Genomic DNA, 19,166 nt, shown 5'->3' on the forward strand with positions numbered 1-19,166 from the left:
GATTTCCAGGCAGGCTCCAGACATCCAAGGCCACTCCTCTGCGGAGTCTCCACTATTGGGGCTGCTGGCTGCTGGGCCTGTCAGCGTTCCCTATTATTCTCCTGACAGACAAAAGAGAAACAGCATGTATTCCCTTCTGCCTCTAAGAGTAGCAAGTAAAATGGTTTTGAGATTGTAAGAAATGTCGACTTAATTAGCTTTTTTTCTTCCAGGTAATAAGTGTTTTCTCCAAGGAATGCCCCAAATTAACAACACTGTTTGAAGTTTATATTTCTTTCTCTTTTCCTATTTAAGATTCATAGATGCAAAATTCATACTCAGAGATGATAAAAAAAAACTTCATGGTTTATTGTTTTTGAATATAACAAGAGAACATTACCACAGTGAAGCTTAGAATCTGTTTCATCTGACATATGTTTTGAAATCTTCCGTTGAGAGGTATAGATCCTAGGTCCCCTAAACATTATAAATTATGGAAATCAGAAATATCTTCCCTGGGGCACCTGGGTGGCTCAGTCAGTTAAGCGTCCGACTTCGCCTCAGGTCATGATCTCGTGGTTTGTGAGTTCAAGCCCTGCATCCAGCTCTATGCTGACACCTCCTTGCTTTGGATTCTGTCTCCCTCTCCCTGTCCCTCCCCACTCACGTTCTCTCTCTCTCTCTCTCTCTCTCTCTCAAAAATAAATAAACATTAAAAAAAATTTTTAAAAAGAAATATCTTCCCTTATATCAGAAGTTCTTTACAGATGTTCTTCAGGTTGGTCTGTGAACTCTGTGAAATGATATGAAAAAAAAAAAAAAAGCTTTTTTTTTTGTATGTGCACTTTGTAAGTTTATGGTTTTTGAAGATTCTCTAAGGTAGCATATGAACCAAAACAGTTTGAGAATTCCTTTACAAAGTCTGTTGAGGTTTTAAATGTTGTCAATTCATATAGAAGTAATTTCACTTCATTTTTAGATTTTGTTTTCAAAGTTGGCATCTTAAACCAAAATGTATAATCATTAAAGATAATGTTTTAAGAATATAAGATGCCTAGTTTACACAATCACATTTATTTCATTTGCACAATTTTGAGAAGCATTTCTTGTCTCTGAAGAGCAGAAAGGACTATTCAACTATAACTCGATTTAATTTGACTCTGAGCATGTAGCTCCTGAACAGCTGGCTGAAATGAAAATCTATAAAGCAGATCCTCTGTTCCCACTGTCCTGTTGTAATTTCAGTTTGTGGTCTAGCACAAGAGTGGAAGAGAGCTGAATCTCAACTGCCCATTATGTTGCTCTGGCAGTGGGACTGCTGGGCATTATCACTGAGCCCTTATGGGTACAGCCCTGTCCCAAGTCAATAAAAACACGGGTCCCTGCCCTCCAGGCACTTGCCGTCCAGTTGGGGAGACAAAATATGTGTTCAATATATATGCAACTTTTTCCAACAGGCCACTCTACAGACTGGAAAAACTAGACAATATATGCAAGATTTCACTGGAATATCAAGTCTCTATGGCTAATGCTGCCTTTGATTATATGTCTTCTTATTAATTTATAGATAGCTTGTAGCTGATTTATCAGTGTTGGTAATTTTTCAAAATCAGTCTATGAGAAATCAAGTTATTTTAAAAGATAAATTTTAGGACTAAATTTTTAAATGAACCACACAGATTTCTTTTGTAAAAGGAGATTTTCCTAAATTTGAGTCTTCAGCAATCTGAATAATTGGTCTTTCTGTCAGTCTTCTGATTACAGGTAGGTGAAGGAAGTTTTCTTTCCTATAAGACAGAAAAAAGAGAGAGAAATATATATATATATATATATATATATATATATATATACACACATGAATGCACACATAAACTTATTTATACGTACACATATATATGAAGTTCAGAAGTTGCTATTTTGAAAATATTTATCAGAATAGGTGCATTAAAACTTGATAAGGTTTGTAAAATTTATAGAAGCATTCCCTTCAAGGCCTGATGTGAGTTATGAAATCTAATTTTGTTTTCATAGCTCTGTGATAAAATTTTATCAATGTTATAAAAAGGGGTCTTTACTAAGACTGACCGGAAATCTGAACTATCTGGCCAGGCAATAAAAACACATTCCTTAGCTGCAAAGTGTCAGACAAGCAAGGTGTAACTGAAATTGATCGATAAGTCTTCCTTTTACAGTTGAGTGCATTCACTTTACCTCATAAGATAATAGTTTTTTTTAATGGTTTTTCCATTAATATCAGACTTCAGTGTTAGTAAGAAACAAGAAAGACATAAAAGGGAGAGAGACATGCCATCAAGAAAGAATGCTGTGGTCTTTAATGGTAGAGCACTTGAGCTCAGAGGAAGTGCTTGTGTGGGTGAGGGGTGGGACATTTGTTTCTGACTGATATAGGTTGAATTGTGTCCCCCCCTCCAAAAAAAATTCATATATTTAAGTCCTAGCCCTCAGTATCTCAGAATGTGTTCTTATTTGGAAATAGGGTCTTTGCAGATGTAATTAGTTAAGATGAGGTCATACTGGAGTAGGGTGGGCCCCTAACCCAATAAGACTGGTGTCTTTATAAAAGAGGGACATTTGGACAAGGATAGGCACACAGGGAGAATGTCATGTAAACAGGAAGGCAGAGATTGGGGTGGTGATTCTACTCAAGGAACACCTAAGATTGCTTGGAAACCACCAGGTGCTGGGACAGAGGTATGGAACAGATCATTCCCTTGTACTCTAGAGAAGGAACCAAACCTGCTGCCAACTTGATCTTGGACTTCTAGCTTCTAAAACTGTGAGACAATAAATTACTGTTGTTTAAATCACCCAGCTTGTGGTACTTTGCTACAGCAGCCTTAGCAACTAATACATAAGTGAATACAGCCATTGGGGTAGAGAGGTGAGACCCGAGATGATTTGCTATGTCCTGAAGAGTAGGTGAGGGCCGCTCCCATGCATATGGCAGTGCCCCGCCTACCTTGGGTCAGGCATCCAAGTGTAGCTTACTTTGCCTAACTTAGTTGTCATCAGGGAAATCTCCCAAACAGGCAGTGACTAAACCACAGAATTACTCATTGAAGGCATCCAGTGAACTCAGTTTCATAATTACTAATGCCAGTAACCTGCAATTTCTACAGGCTTTGAGGTTAGGCAAATCCAGGTCCAAATCCCAGTTCTGCCACTTATTGGCTGGTGGCTTTTTTGTTATTTATTATCATTACTTTAAAATTTTAATTCAAATATAGTTAACATACAATGTTATATTAGTTTCGGGTGTACAATATAGTGATTCAACAATTCCATACATCACCAGTGCTCATCACAAGTGCACTCTTTAATTCCCATCACCTATATCACCTACTCCACCCCCACCTGCTTTGGGCAAGGTATTTCGTCTCTCATAAGCTCAGCTTCCTCATTTGTATAATTCAAAAGTAGAAGTAGAGAAAATATCTACTTCCAAGAGTGGTCATGAGTATGGAGTTAAGCAGATGACAACAACAGTGTACCAACATGGTACCTGGCATGTATAGACATTCTACCAGCATTAGTACCCTTCCCCTTCAACATTTATGATCTTATTGATCTGTATACCAAAAGACTTGTCCAACCGTGCAGGAGGCAAGACTCAATTCAGACCTTTGATACCAAGTCCAAAAATCTTTCCCCAGAAGGAACCATCTCCAGTCCTTGGCCACCACTAAGCTGTGCCGTGGCCTCCCTCTGTTGCTCTAGTGAAATTTGGATTGGGCTTCTGAGGGTGACGATGATCTGGATGCAGATCCTAGTGAACACCTGTAACAAGCTTTATCGAGGAGATGGATAGGTTTCCTGGGTCAGCTAGAATTCTAGCTGTTATAACTCTTGTTGTATCTCACTACAGAATCAGAATCAGACTTTAAAAGCTGAGTGGAACTGTAGAGATACAAGAGTCTACTTTCCTCGTTTTATAGAAGAGGAAGCAGCAGTTCAGAAGGACCTTCAGCCAGTTAGCATGGAATTGAATGGTCTAATGTTCTTTCCATTCTATTATGTTCCCAGTAATCACAGTGTTAGCCCAGGAATGGAAGGACCAGAATCGATCCAAGGCTATGTAAAATATTCTCAGAGTAAACCTTTGCCATTGAAGAGAAATGTGTCTTTAGTGGAATCAAGGTCTTTCCTAGTTCAATCATGCTTAGACCAAACAAGGTGAAAGTAGATTTCAAACTGGTGCTGCAACTGCCATTTAGTAAAGGGGTGGGGACCCGTCAGCGCTTTTTAGTACCTACTCTGGAGGAAATGAAGTTTGCTCATCTCAGCCCCAGCACCTAGCAGCCCCTGAGGGAGCCCATGGCTGTTTCAGAGCAAGCAGAGGAGGTGAGGAGCAGTGACCCTTGTTTGGAAATCTCCTAAGTTGGCTGACTCCCATTTACATGCTGTTTCTGGCAACAGAGATCAGTCTGGGTCACTTCTATGTCACTGAGTAAATATGCTGGAAATTATTACTATTTCAGACAAATGTTTAACTATTCTCAGATTATCTATGACACCACAGGCCAAAGTCACAGCAATCTAACCTGGGAGTGAGTTTACTTTACTTGGTGATTTATGGAATGAGAATTCTAGGCGCTCTATGGGACTAATTTAATACGAAACATTCAGATGTCTGTCTTATAATGCCATTCATCTTTCCTTAGCCTGCCTGCACCAGGGGGCATGTGGTTCAGAGAGCAGGCTCTCCCTTCTCAGCCACAAATCATCACACTTGTGAAAGGGGGTGACGGGTCTTCTCTTCCAAGTCAGTCTGCCTGTGGCAAAGGCAGCCGAGCAGTTAAGGATGCATTTGGGCACTGATGACAGAAGAGTGTTTTCTATTCCACCAGACTTTAGGAGCGTTTTGAAAGTTACGGCTGGCAAAGAAGGGATGATGATCAACCTTGCTTTGGTTTGTCTTAAGATGAAGGAAATTGAGTCAAGCTATACTGTCTTATCAACAAGTACAAGATTTGCTTTATAAGAAGTTTATGTGATATTTTATGGATTGATGTGGCAATGCATGTCTTGGCTCAGGCTGCTACAACTAAGTATCATAGGCTTATAAACAATAGAAATTTATTTCTCACATGTCTGGAGCCAGGATGTGTGAGATCAGAGTGCCAGCATGGTCACATTCTGGTGAGAGCCCTCTTCTGGGCTGTAGACTACTGACTTCTCATTTTATCCTCATAGGACAGAGAGCAGAGCAGATGAAGGAAACTCTTCTGTGACTTTTACAAGGGCACAAATTCCATTCATGAGGGCTCCCTCCTTATGACTTCATCTGCTCCTAATTACCTCCTAATACCATCATATTGGGGCACGGGATTTCAACTCATGAACTTTGCGGGGGGCACTCAGTCCAAAGCAGTGCATATGAGAAGAAAGTTCTACAAAAAGTCAAACTCCGCTTCAATGTGTATATTAAAAATCATGTTTTTGGGGCATCTGGATGGCTCAGTTGGTTAAGCGTCTAACTTCGGCTCATGTCATGATCTCATTGTTCAGGAGTTCAAGCCCCACGTTGAGCTCTGTGCTGACAGTTCAGAGACTAGAGCCTGCTTCAGATTCTGTGTCTCCTTCTCTCTCTCTGCCCCTCCCCCACTCACACTCTGTCTCTCTCTCAAAAAGAAATAAACTTTGAGATTTTTTTTTTAAAAAGCAGGTTTTTAACCAATCGATTACTCTAAATCTTACATTCATTCAACAAATATTCTTTAATGCCTGCTGTATAGCAGGGGATATTCAGGCTCTGGGAACACAGATGTGAACAAGCCTGGCTTACTTTCAAGGAGCTTAGAAACCAGTGGGAGAAAAAATACATCAACAGTAATAAGTGATAAGCAAAGGGGGCAGAGGGAGCACATGGAAGGAAGTTTCTAATAGAGATGGGTGTGGGGAGTGATAAAGAATGATTCCCCAAAAGAGCTGTAGGAGCAGAATGGACAAAGGTATGGAAGTAAGAGGAAAGACATAATTTGGGGGCAACTGAGGGAATGTTTAGGAGGAGTTGGGTGCAGATCTCCGTGAGCAAAGAGTGAGAAAACAGAGGCTGCAGGGTGAGTTGGACATAATATTCCCAAGGGCAATGAGTACCTTGGGGAGGAGTGTGCTCTTTACTTTCATGATTAGGGTGGGGGGGGGGTGGCGGGTGGAAATTTTAAGGTTTTAAGCAATAGAGTAACATGGTATGATTTTCATTTTCGAAAGATCATTCTGGCTATGACATGGATAAAGAATTGGAGAGAAGGGGGTTGCCTAGGTGGCTCAGTCGGTTAAGCATCCAACTCTTGATTTCAGCTCAGGCTATGATCTCAAGGTTCATAAGCTCGAACCCCACATCAGGCTCTGCACTGACAGTGTGGAGTCTGCTTGGGATTCTCTCTCTTTCTCTCTCTCTCTTTTGCTCTCAAAATAAATAAATAAACTTAAAAAAAAAAGAATTGGAGAGGAGGAAGGCTGTACAATGACTTCCTGTACAAGGCTGTACAATGACTGGTTAAAAAATCATCAGGATCATCCATGTGAGCAACGCAGTGGCCTAAAGTAAAATAATGTAAGTAAGCAACTTCAAAAGACTTAAAAATCCCACAAATGAATCCCTTTTCCCTTCATAACAACACTTGGAAATTGGTGTAATGAAAATTGTCCTTTGTTGAATCATTCATTTCCTGAGCAAAGACCTGGAGTGCAGGGTCCTGGAGTACTGTTACGTGCAGCTGCTGCCTTCTGCCTCATGGCTGGTGAGAGCTCCTCTCTCCAAAGCCTCTTAAATACACAGCTTTAGCTCCATATAGAGTTTGGCCCATATCAACTTTTTCATGGGAACTAGGCATGATCTAGCAGATAATACTACTCCACGGGTGTCCTGGAGCACAACAAGGATTTATGACTCAAACACAGAAGACCCCTGTCAAGCCCACTAAGCAGAACTCACATTTCAACACTGAGAAAGTTGCTAGCCAGGTTCGCCTTGCAGAGTGGAGAGAGGGAGAGAAATCATAATAAAAATTAAAATCCACAGTGGAATTCAGCCTATCAAAATGATTTCATGAAACAAGAGGCAAGGCAAGGTCTGATAAGGGTTTGGCATTCTGAATTGATTTGGAAAAATTGCCTGGATGCCCAAGTGCCTTGAGTTTTGGGTGCCAGGGTATCCTGGCAAGATCCACTTCCTCAAGCAGACTTGATTGTATTCAGAAGTGTAACTTGTGAGTCCAGCTGGTATCCATCCTGATACTGTAACTGAAGTCACAGATTCCAACCTCAAGTTTGTGTTGCCTGTATAGCAAAGATCACCCTGTCAAAGGCCAATTTTGAGGAGGCACCCAAGGGAAAGCCTCTCAATGACTAAAGAGAAATAGTGACAGCCTAGATAATTCCATTGCTAATTTCATCCCTCAGTGGTGAAGAGAGAAAAGGAGCATAACAATGGCAGAACTATGGTCGATACTGAAAATGCCACGGAGCCCTGAATGCCAGCCATGTCCACAGCTTCCTGAGGAATTCAACCCACACTGTTGCTTAAACAGGCAAGCTGTGCTTTGTATCATGTAATCCCTGACATCCCAATCTAAAGGAATGAGTAAAAGGCAGCTACTGGCTGACCTCCAGCCATTTAGTCTTCCATTAGAAGACACAATGAAAGTAATTCAGATGGTAGAGTGGCTCTGGAGCCAAAAGCAATATAAAGAGAAGGCAGGAAACAGGAGCCTCAAAGCAGCAGAGGCCATGAACAGGCAAGTGAGCATCTCAGTGTAGAGAAGAGCCTGCAAAGAAGTAGAAAATTCACAGCAGAAGAAAGAAGACCAAGAAACAATGAAGTCAAGAGCAGGAATGGAAGATTACTGGGTGGCCATTTGGACAAAGATAGGTCACGCATCTTTTTTTTAATTTTAATTTTTTGACAGCATGTGTTCATGAGCATGCACATGGGGAAGGAAAGAGGGGAGGGAGAGAGAGAAAATTCCAAGTGGGCTCCATGCTCAGCGTGGAGCCCCGTGTGGAGCTTGATCCCACAACCCTGGGATCATGACCTGACTTGAAATCAAGAGTCGGACACTCAACGGACTGAGCCATCCAGGTGCGCCCATGCATCTCGAACAGAGACCACCATGAAGATTGTGTGTCAGGCTTCCCTGTGCACTCTCACTTCCTTGTTAATCCTTCCAACAAACCTCCACCACTGGAGGTAAATTGAGTATGTCTCTGTAATTTGTAACCTAAGTAAGTTTAATTTATTACACAATGTCTAATCATCTTTAATGTTGACTTCCTTTTAATTACTTCCCACTGCGCTCAGAAAAGAAAAATCCAAACTCCTTAACATGACCTATAAGGCTGTCCACAATCTGGTTCATGCCCACACCTCTCACCTCACCTTGTGCCTATTAATCCAACATTCTAGGCCTCTGCACTATCCAAGTAGCACCATACCTTTGCATGCCCAGCAGCCAGAACAGAACAGAGAGTGCCTGGCGATATATATATATATATATATATATATATATATATATATACACACACACACACACACACATATATATATATGAATTTGTTCTTTGAAAAACTAATTTTCTTTGTATTTTCTGTCTTCTAAGGAAAATGTCTGTTTCCCAGCCTATACGGACTTCAATTAGGGAACAAGAGAACTATCTTAAAAATTAGTTTTTCTAAGAGCACTTATTATTGAACTGAAATAATATCCTGTGGAATTTCACACTCTTAGACGAGCCTGCCAGGGATGTCGGTGGCTCAGCCTTCCGCATTAACTAGACTTAGAGCAAACATAAAGAGATTTGGCCTCCCCACCAATAAGCAGCTCCTTCAGTGGGGAAAAGGTCACTTCGGCAAATAGGACCCCATCCTTGTTCTAAAGTGCTCTCTCTTTGTACATACAAAAATGCAGAAGAAAACTCAAGAGGCTTGCTATTCGTCCCCACCCCCAAAATTACTCTGCCCCTCGATATGTGCACCATAGCACTGACATTATTCCCGCGACCTTTAAAATAGCAAGATGTTATCAGCACTGAAGACAGCTTAATTAACATGGGAAGCTTCACTACCTCAGACTCACTTGTTTTGCCTCTAAGTCTGGGTCCTGGTTACACTCTCTGGGTGGTTAGTCTTGACCCAAGATTACTTCCATTATTTCGTAAGGAAGTAGTGATAAGAAAACATGAGGACATTCAGATTAAAGCCCTCACTCACACAGCAAGTGCTTCTTTGCCTTCATCCTCTGGTGTTCTTGACACTGGTCCTTGGCTTGAGCCACGCCCAGCTGACACAGAAGTCCTGGCCAAGTTTCTCCCGGTGTGGTCAGCCAACTGCTCTCCATCCCTGGGGCCTATTAAGTGCAGACTTCCTGACCCACCTCAGGCATACAGAATAAGAACCTCTGTGATCAGCCTGGCACTGGGCTTTATCAAGCTCTCCAGGTCATTCTTGTGCACGTTAAACTTTGAGAATCATACTAAGGAAGCATCCCTGCTGATCCACAAATTGCTCTAGAAAGGATTGTTTTAAAATAAAAGATGGAATTCAAGGGCCCTTAGATGAGAAAAGCAGGGAAGACTGAGGAGAGAACAACAGGCAACGAGAAAGAAGAAAGGAAGGAAGAATGGAAAGAAGTGGAAATGAGAGAGAGATGTAATCAAATCTCATCTTTTTTGGGGCACCAACCCTAGAAGTTCTGGGAGATTCCCTCCTCTCTTCCTTTCTGGTCTAGCACAGTCTGCAGGGTCATTTATGCCTTTTGGAATTTTTTTTTAAACCCAGCTGCTGCTGGTGGTATGGAGAGTCTGACTGCCCAGCTATCTCAGTTGGTCTGACACAGGTGACATTCGAAACTTCTAGGATGGAAAAGCCAGGACCTAATGGATCCAGTGATTGACTAAAACTTATATCTACAGGCCTACAGCAGACGATGAGTGATTGCACATCCAATTCAGAATCACCATTGTACTTGCCATATAAATATAATTTTCCATCTTGTTTCTTTCTCCCTCCCCCAACCCAGCTGCAGCATGGGCAGAAGCACTTCCTCTCCCCTCATATATTTCTATTTGCACGTATGGTACAGGGTGACAGCCTATTGATAGTTTATATTACAGACTCACAGAATTAGAAAATACTATAGCTGGCAGCAGACACCCACCACACAGCCATGTTATACAGTTGGGCCATTTGCTCCCATCAGCACTTAACCTGAATGGCAATCTTTGTCCATCGTCTTTGCAGTTGCTAAGGCCAAGCGGCCCAAGCTGTGCCACTTATGCAGAATTTTAGTTCACTGCATTGAAAAGAAAACGGCTGTTCTTTCTGCCCACCTAGCCTTAGGAGGGGTTGAAATGTGCTCAGAGGCAAGAGGGAACTGGAGCCATTGGTTTAATAAAAACAATTGAGGATCACCAATGGGTCCAAATTCCATTTAACTGAGGACATTTGCATCTGATTTGTGATGACCTAGAATAACACAGATCTGTGGGTTTTGATTGCTCTCTTCCAAATGATGCCAGAAAGAAAAAAATAAAACAAAAAAAGCTGCTGCCTCGGTGAATCACAAATCTCAATGACACTCAGCACACCTGGGCTATTATTAAAGATTAGCTCATAAACACAGCAATAGCCACTAGCTACAATTTCTAAGTGATTCTTTGGTAAAGGGAACAAATTTATCTTTACCTTTTTGTTGTTTTTTGCTTTGCTTTCTTAATCCACACACACACACAAATTTAGTTACTAAGAAAATTGAGAGAGAAATGGAAATTCAGGTTATTGCTCTACAAAATGACCTTTGCATTTTGAATCATTACTAACGTGTCCTGTTTTGCAAAACTGACATAAGTACCCAGATAGATGTTTCTTATTTATAAAACACTTCCAGTTAATCTCAAAATGTTTGTCAAACTTTCAGGCATGTTACTTTTAGTCACCTGGCTTAGAAACATGCAATTTCACCCCAACACTTCATCAGGCAACAAAAGCTAGGGATGGGGCAAAAATATCCAGAAAAGTCCTCCTGAGGACAATCACAAATGCTGGTACACTGTTGATTAACATCTGGATCACCTTAAGGGTGTTTTGTGAACCAGCAGGAAATAAATTTCTGGAGAAGGCCATGGACTGGAGGATGGTTGTTTTAGTATTTAATAATAAATGGTTTCCAGTTGATAGGAAAATATTGAAATGTGACTTATATATATGAAGCTGATTCAAATTTGATAAACATGTCCCCAAAGGAAATTACTGGGTTTATTAAAAGCCTAGGAAGGCCGAACAGAATTGCAATAGTCTTATCCTATAGCCCTTGCCGAGGTGGAGTAACCGCTCCCCAGTCCACCTTCTGGCCAACTAAGAAGGAAGGTCAATAATAAGGAAAGAGCAGGGCTGTTCTCAGTCTTCGTTAAAAGTAGCTATGAACTGCCAGGCTACTCTGTGCAAGCCGTCGTCCACAAAGTAAGTGTCACTGCCTTGCTGGTAAAATGTGATGTGTTGATGACTGTTATATTACATCTAAAATCCCATTTACTGGTAATAGAAAAGTTCAGTTAAAGAGTTTTGCCTTATGTCTCCTGGTGCTTGATAGAGCGTTGTGTGATATTGCCAATTTTCGCTTCAGGCGTATTCACATGCAACAGTGAAAACTTCACAAGAATTTGCACATTTGATCCAGGGTGAAATCATGCCATTTTCATAGCAAATCAACTTTTCTTTGGCAGAAAAATGATAGGTACTTTTGCACCTAGAGAAATGCCTTTGTTTTCAAGGAATTTTGAAAAAATAAAAAATGAAAAGTTCTGTGTCTATGGGAATTGTGATCCAATCATTCTAAGCAGAAGCCCAGCAGGTAAGAATCCTGTTGTCCCGCTTTCTGACCTGGAGCATGTTCCTTGACCTTTCTTATTTTGACTTTCTTGTTAAAAAAAGAAAAAGAAAAATGGGGGTCACATGCAATCTTTTTTCCTATGTGTCACAAAGCTGTTCTGGGATGCCTTCACATCTCTAACATCGTACAACAGTGTCTGCAAAAGGGCAAATTGCTGTGGATGTAACATGTGAAATTTCACCTCAATGTGCTCTCCTTTTAGTGGTGTTGGAAGCAGCAGGAATTTATTCATGCAGCCCCACTGATTTGCAGACTGGGAGTAAATACTAGGCCTTTTGCAATGATTACCAAGAGCCCCCTTCAGTAGACATGATCTACTGCATTACATTAAAGTGGTGGATTGAGGAGGGAGCCAGCTGAGCCCTTCTGTACACACCTAGCCAGGTTGCAATTTATATTCAGACAGAGCTGTGAGTGGCTTTCAAAGCAAGAGAGAGAAGAACATTTCTCTTGAAATTTTCTACCAGGACCGTAAACCAAACTCTGATTTGTCACTGCTATTAAAAAAAAAAGACAGAGAGAGATTCTTTCTTCATTGCAGGAAGAAATTAATAGGTAAGTTTTTCTCTTCCTGTAGTATTGCTACTTAAGATTGCTGAGGATCTCCCTTGATGTCTTAAAAAGAAATCCTCACGTGACTTTTCTTTTTAACAGTGCATACAACCTTTCTCTAAGTTCTGAGGACTGAGGACTGAGGACACAGTCTACGGCTTTCGGTTACTGAGCTTAGTCCGGAATAGCCAGTTTCATTTTTGTGAACAACATGTAGCTGTGCCCCATAAAGACTGCTGCTTGCTACCACAGGCCAAACTGAAGGGAAACTGGAGAAGGAGACATTGATTCATGTGGTGTTCAGTGGCCACCAGCCATTTCAATTTTATTCAGTAAATGCAGGATTTTAACACAGAAAATAAGGTGGTTGAACCAGAAAAATGTCAGTTTGGGTCAAATTTAGTGTTAGATGGTCGAACAACCTATTTTATTATCAAATTACACACACACACACACAGACACACATAATACTTGACCCCACAAAATTATATATATAAATACACACACAATATATATAGACACATAAAATATTACTTGACCCCACCAAATTATTTTTAAATAATAATAGTAGTTTCTCTTTTTTTTTTCTGAGAGAAAACACATCTAAGATAGTTATTTTACTGGCATTATTTTGTCAAGGTTTGTTGCCTTTCCAAGAACACATTTGAGGCAGCAAATGCCATTCTATGTAAGATGTAGAGGGTAGCAACTTTTTAAAAAAATACTATACAAAATTAAAAAGGATAAGTAATTGTTATGTCATAGAAAGCATACGAGCATGTGAGTGTATACACATATGTTACCCCAGCAAAATACAGCACAAAAGATGATGGCTCTGATAGAAACGAACTGTGTGGCTGTACCGGAAATTGCAGCTTTTCAGATCGTGACACCACAATGTTTGTGGCTTGAGGGCCCTGCTGCCTTCGGATTCTGGCATAATTTGCTCTGATCTCCATCAGTTGCTTTAATTCTGTTAAAAAGATTATTTTGAGAGACATGTCAATGTATTTATAGAAAGTAATTAAAAGTCCAAGATGATGAAAAACTCAAAAATCCTTCAGAAATCCTTGACTCCCACACTGGACTCTCTCATTACACACTTGACTTGCTTATCACATCAGATACGTGCTAACATTCTCTGGATTTCTACAGAATGGCAGTTCTGGAGAGGGCTTCCTTCCAGGCTTTGTAAAAAGCCTGAATTGGAGGCTAACCTGGGAGTGGTCTAGAAATTGAACCCACTGAAAAGACGGTAAACACAGCAGTGAGAACAGTGCTCCAAGTTGATGACAAATGGCATAAAGCACTCTTTTACTTTCGTTGGGGGGGTCCGTGTGAAAGAAACCATTCTAACAGCGTATGATTTGTTTTGCCAAAACAAATCTATTTTTCAAAAACCCAGTGTGATTCTTGATGACTTTCACATGCTAAATGTTTTTATATTATAGTACATAAAATAAGTTATTGTAGAGTGTTTACTTTTTTGAAACTCCCAGACTGCCTTATTTTCTACCATATACTTAAGCCAGTAGGCCACAGCAAAATTTTGAGTGTAATGATTGTTTAAGTGTACCTTCATAAGTATATCTATCTATATATAGATATATGGATATAGATATAGATATAGATACACTAGTAGCATTTCTTTCTTTTTTTAAAGCATTCTGAGTATTTAATAATATATTCTACCTAATGATTATTTCTAACTTAATTATTTCAGGAAAAACAATACATGGCAACTTATATTTGGTAAAATAAGTTTCTAAAGACCACTTAAGTTAAACTCCGCTATCAGTCAGGTTTCCTAGAAAATACATCACCCTTTGAGACACTTAGACAATTGGGAAAAACCACTAATCTCTTCATCATGAAGGTGAAAATATGAAGTGAAGTATGGGAACCTACGTCCAGAGGAAAAGAATCAACTTTCACACCATAGTGATCTATGTGGATATACATAATTGATGATGCAAAAAAGAAAAATGTTTGTCTACATAGCCTTGTCAAAGGTCCAGAGAACTAACATGGAGAAACTGGTAGGGAAAGTAACATTTGCATTTCCTGTTTTCTCTCTTTCCTTCAGCTTTTACGGGTAACAAGCTTGCTTCTGGGAAGGGGCCCTACATTTCTCTCTGTGTTTTGGATACCTGTTTGGCCAGGTCGCCCTAGCTTTATTTCTCATAAAGGCCCAATGAACACAGTGAAGCCAGGAGGATAGGGGCCGGGTAACAGAAGACAATCCCAAGAGTATGAAAGATTGAGCATAAACAATGAAGAAACTGGAAAAGTACCTTCTACTGTACTGTACTGTTTGTTTACTATTCAAGTGTACCGTAATATTTCAAGTGTGTTCATATACTTAATTAGATTAAAAACTCTTTCAGGGAAGGAACCCTGGCTTATATTTCTTTTACAGGGCTGTGCAGTTTGCGAACACAGAAAGCTATCAGCTAATACTAATGACAAGAACCCCAAATTATTCTTCTAAGTAACCACATAGTGGGGTCTCCAAGAGCTGGGGTGAGAGGTAATAGTGAGTGATAGGGACAGGGGCATACAAAGAATACGACCGAAACCTCTTCCTCGATGTTGGGTGGTGCTGGAGGAATATTTGTGGAATACCTCAGAACAGTGATAGGCATCCCAATAAATCCTCGTCTTCCTGCATTTCAGCCTTCATTCCTATACTTTTGTTCTGGGCTAAATGTAAAGATATGATTGCAGCTGTTTTAAAAGTTTTTGGTTTGTGTACCTTACATATAATAATAATAATTTTATGGTGACTTTAAAAAGAAATAATCTAGTATTACTTATTTTAGGGATCCCAGGTAATTCATTTCCTAATCTTTTGATTTCCTTTAAAGTGATATCATGTTCTTCAGAATTCCTGAAAATTATGTCTTTGTTAATGTACAGCTAACCCCTGCAAGGGGCTTTAAATTCCTCAGGCTGGGACACCTGGATGGCTTAGTCGGTTGAGTGTCCGACTTCAGCTCATGTCATGATCTCACGGTTCGTGAGTTTGAGCTTCGCGTTGGGCTCTGTGCTGCCTGCTTCAGATCCTGTGTCTCCCTCTCTCTCTGTGGTCCCTCCCCAACTCATGCTCTTTCTCTCTCTGTCTCAAAAAATAAACATTAGAAAAAAAATTTTTTTAATTCTTCAGGCAAACAGGATAAAGAGCAAGAATTGGTTTAATAACATATATGTATTCTTTTCCATTGGTATCACTTAGAAAAGAAAATTAGCAAAGAATAGATAAAATAATAAAATGAGCATATATTTACTTACTGCTAAAAAAAGAGTTCTGCAAACTGTAGTCGCTATTTAATAAGCCATTAAGTTTTAAATAACTTGAAAGTAGGAAGTCAACAGAGCCTCGCTTTCCTCAGGGTTCATGCTAAGGGAATACCTTCAAATGAGGCCATTTAGAATTTCTGCAAATAAGCCCCTTGGATAAGGCTCAAGACTAACAGAACTCTGATTGAATTCTTGAGTGCAAATGGTGTCAACAGTGACTTTCCAGAACAGAAGTATAACTGGAGTAGAAAAGGGTGGATCCAGAAGATAATTATTAAAAATCATCATGATGGGATATAAAATTCAGAAAGTAAGCTCTTTGAAGAAAAGACAAGATGGTTTAATTCTTCAAAAACTTGATGGAAAAGAAACTGTCACCCATACTCTTTTGGGTTATAAAGCCACGTCCTGTGGATACGCAGATGACCATGTCTCTCTCTATGTCATCCCACGAGTAAATTGGTTCTCCATCCGGGGTGTGCAGTGTTCTGGCTGGGTGGACCATTTTGAGACGAGAGGAACAGTCATCCAGCAGCTGAAATACAAAGGGACAGAGATATTAGAATATGAAATGTCACAACATTATGAAGTCTTAAAGAATCAACTCCTTTAGGAGAACTATTCTCCCAGTTTGAATATTTATTTTACTTGTGGTTATTAGAGAGTTATAGAAGGATATGGGAAAAATAGCATATAAAATGTTTCCAAAGTGCTTTCACAATGAGGAACTTCTGTGCTCTTACTGGATTTTTTCCTTGTGGTTCTCTATTTTCCCATGTGGAAGAAGGCTTCTTGCTGCTTAAGAAATGCCTAAATATGAAAGGCCCTGGCTTGAGAATCTCAACTTGTCACAATAGCTGAAAATATTTTTTTTTCTTTAAAAAAAATTTTTTTTCCAACGTTTATTCATTTTTGGGACAGAGAGAGACAGAGCATGAACGGGGGAGAGGCAGAGAGAGAGGGAGACACAGAATCGGAAACAGGCTCCAGGCTCTGAGCCATCAGCCCAGAGCCTGATGCGGGGCTCGAACTCACAGACCGCGAGATCGTGACCTGGCTGAAGTCAGACGCCTAACCGACTGCGCCACCTAGGCGCCCCAATATTTTTTTTTTCAACAAGCAAGAAACTAGAAGACAAAAGCACTGACCCAGAAGTGAGGAGACCTGGGCCTTCGGCCTCTTCTGACCTCAGACCAGTCAGGCAACCTCTCTATGAAAAGAGTATCTTCAACTATAAAATCAAAGTTTTGGTTTAAGACCTCTTTGATTCTATGATTAGAAAGTCTTCTTTTTCTTTTTAACTTGGAAAATTTAAAAACGATCTGTAAGGGCCTTAGTCAGTTTCTCTCAGTTTTCCTAGAAATATTCATAAAAATACATGTACAGATGCAGAGTGTCAACAGTATTAGAAAGATTAGTCAACATGTTGCCAGACCCCTAAGGGCAATTCCATGAAAGTGTGAATAAGACTTTAAGACAGAATAATAAAAGCAAGTAAGGGGAAAATTAGAGGTTTCTACACACTTGCGTGCATGATTTTTACCTAACACTTGTTCCTCCAAAATGCAGGAGCCAGGTCCACATGAGCCCTAAATCATAACCAATGCATCCAATTTTTTTTTTTTTTGAGAGAGAGAGAGCACATGATCAGGGAAGGGGCAAAGGAAGAGAAAGAGAGAGATAAGCAGGCTCCACGTTCAGTGTAGAGCCCAATGTGGGGCTTGATCTCATGAACCATGAGATGATAACCTGAGCCAAAATCAAGAATAAGACACTCAACCAACTGAGCCACCCAGGTGCCCCACAACCAATACTCCTTTTTATAGATCTATTTAGGGACTACAACTCACAACACTGTAGCCTGGCAGGGAGCAGAACTAGGCACATAATGACATCTTGTATATGGGAAATGAATCAATAATATGAAGCTAGACAAGACAGTGATGAAACGATGCTATTGGAAAGTGCAGTTTTCACACCCACTACTTTGGGTAAGGGATGAATGAATTGAATTGAATAATAATTAAAATTACCCAAGAATACATTCCCTTCTGTAGATAGAATAGAGCAGTGGGAGAGTATTCTTACCTACCCCTCCTGCTAGGCAACAGCCAATCAGCAGCAATTTGACTCAATACTGAGCATATGAACCAGCTCTGTGACTTGAGATCTAGGAGAGGATCCTGAGAGATCCCAAGTAAAAATGTACGGGAAACAAAGAGAACTAATCTATCCTGTCTTCTGTCAAAAGATCTCTCCTTGTACAAGGAGGCATAGATAAAAAAAAATTAACAACAGCAACCATATGAGGCTTATGAAAGTATTCTACAACATAGAAAACTCTATGTTTTACACAGTCCTCAAGGTGAAGATTTAGAAAAAGATTTACAGCAGGAATACATTTTAGAGAATATCTGTATTGGGTTTTCCCCAAATTCAATAAAATTTGACTTCCATAAACACACACACACACACACACACACACACACAGAAGTGCGATGACAGCAATTTAAAGAAAAGAAGTATTGCTGAGATGCGGCAGAGATGATGATGATGATGATGACGACGAAGGTAACAATAATAGCAGTTAACATTTATTGGGACATTTCTATGGGATAGAAACTTTTCTAAAAGTTTCTAAGGACAATCTGGTTTCATTCTATGGAAATAATTATTATCTTCCTTTTATTGATGACAAAAATGGAGAACAGAGGTTAAATATCTTAACTCAGATCACACAGCTAGTAAGAGAAGGAACAGTGTTTCAAACTAGGGTAAGTAGAGAGCTAAATGAAAAGAGGAGAGAAGGTAAGGAAATAAAAGACTCAGTAGTAGAATTAAAATCTGTTTTGAAAACAGAAGACAAGCAGACTGAATATTATAGAAAATCAAATCAGTATTAGGGAGGACTAAGTTGAGAAAACCTCACAGGATATAGTGAAAGCATAAGACATAAAATTTATGAGAGGAAAGTTAAACATCTGGAGTGTCAAGACATCGGATATTAAACCTATAGATTATTGGTGGTACTGGAGAAGAATTCAGAATAAATTAAACTTAAGCAACTATCAAGAAGAAGAAGAAGAAGAAGAAGAAGAAGAAGAAGAAGAAAACTTTCCTGTTCCAAAGACCCATGTCTTTAGATCAAATAGGCTAACTCAGAATATGGCAAAGTTAATGAAAAACTGACTAACATTTAAATATAACTGAATTGAAAAGTATGAATTATAGACATGGGGGAAAGTTCAGTTATATTTAGATCTGTTTTCTGCAACAATGAATGTCAAAGAAAATGGGATAAAATATGAAGTTTTTAGGAGAAAATGTTTTAACATAAGAATTCTATATCCAGCTTAATTATTACTTTTGGTTATAGGAAACAAATGATATCCTCATGTACACAAAAACTAGGAAAACATATCACTCA

The 19,166-nt window shown here is 39.7% G+C and overlaps 1 protein-coding gene across 3 annotated transcripts in view; it reads right to left on the reverse strand.

The window, feature by feature from the left end:
• Positions 1-655: 655 nt before the first annotated feature.
• The window catches only part of DCDC1 (doublecortin domain containing 1), a 483,981-nt gene continuing 465,470 nt past the window's right edge, over positions 656-19,166 (reverse strand). For all 3 annotated transcript variants that reach the window (XM_045484847.1, XM_045484848.1, XM_045484849.1), the window contains 3 exons: positions 16,124-16,274; positions 13,303-13,412; positions 656-1,766 (listed from right to left, as the gene is read on the reverse strand). In XM_045484847.1, the coding sequence (XP_045340803.1) occupies positions 1,698-1,766; positions 13,303-13,412; positions 16,124-16,274 (330 nt within the window). In that variant the 3' untranslated portion in view covers positions 656-1,697. The remainder of the gene's footprint in view (positions 1,767-13,302; positions 13,413-16,123; positions 16,275-19,166) is intronic.

This window comes from Leopardus geoffroyi, chromosome D1, assembly GCF_018350155.1.
Source record: "Leopardus geoffroyi isolate Oge1 chromosome D1, O.geoffroyi_Oge1_pat1.0, whole genome shotgun sequence".
Lineage (NCBI taxonomy): Eukaryota > Metazoa > Chordata > Mammalia > Carnivora > Felidae > Leopardus > Leopardus geoffroyi.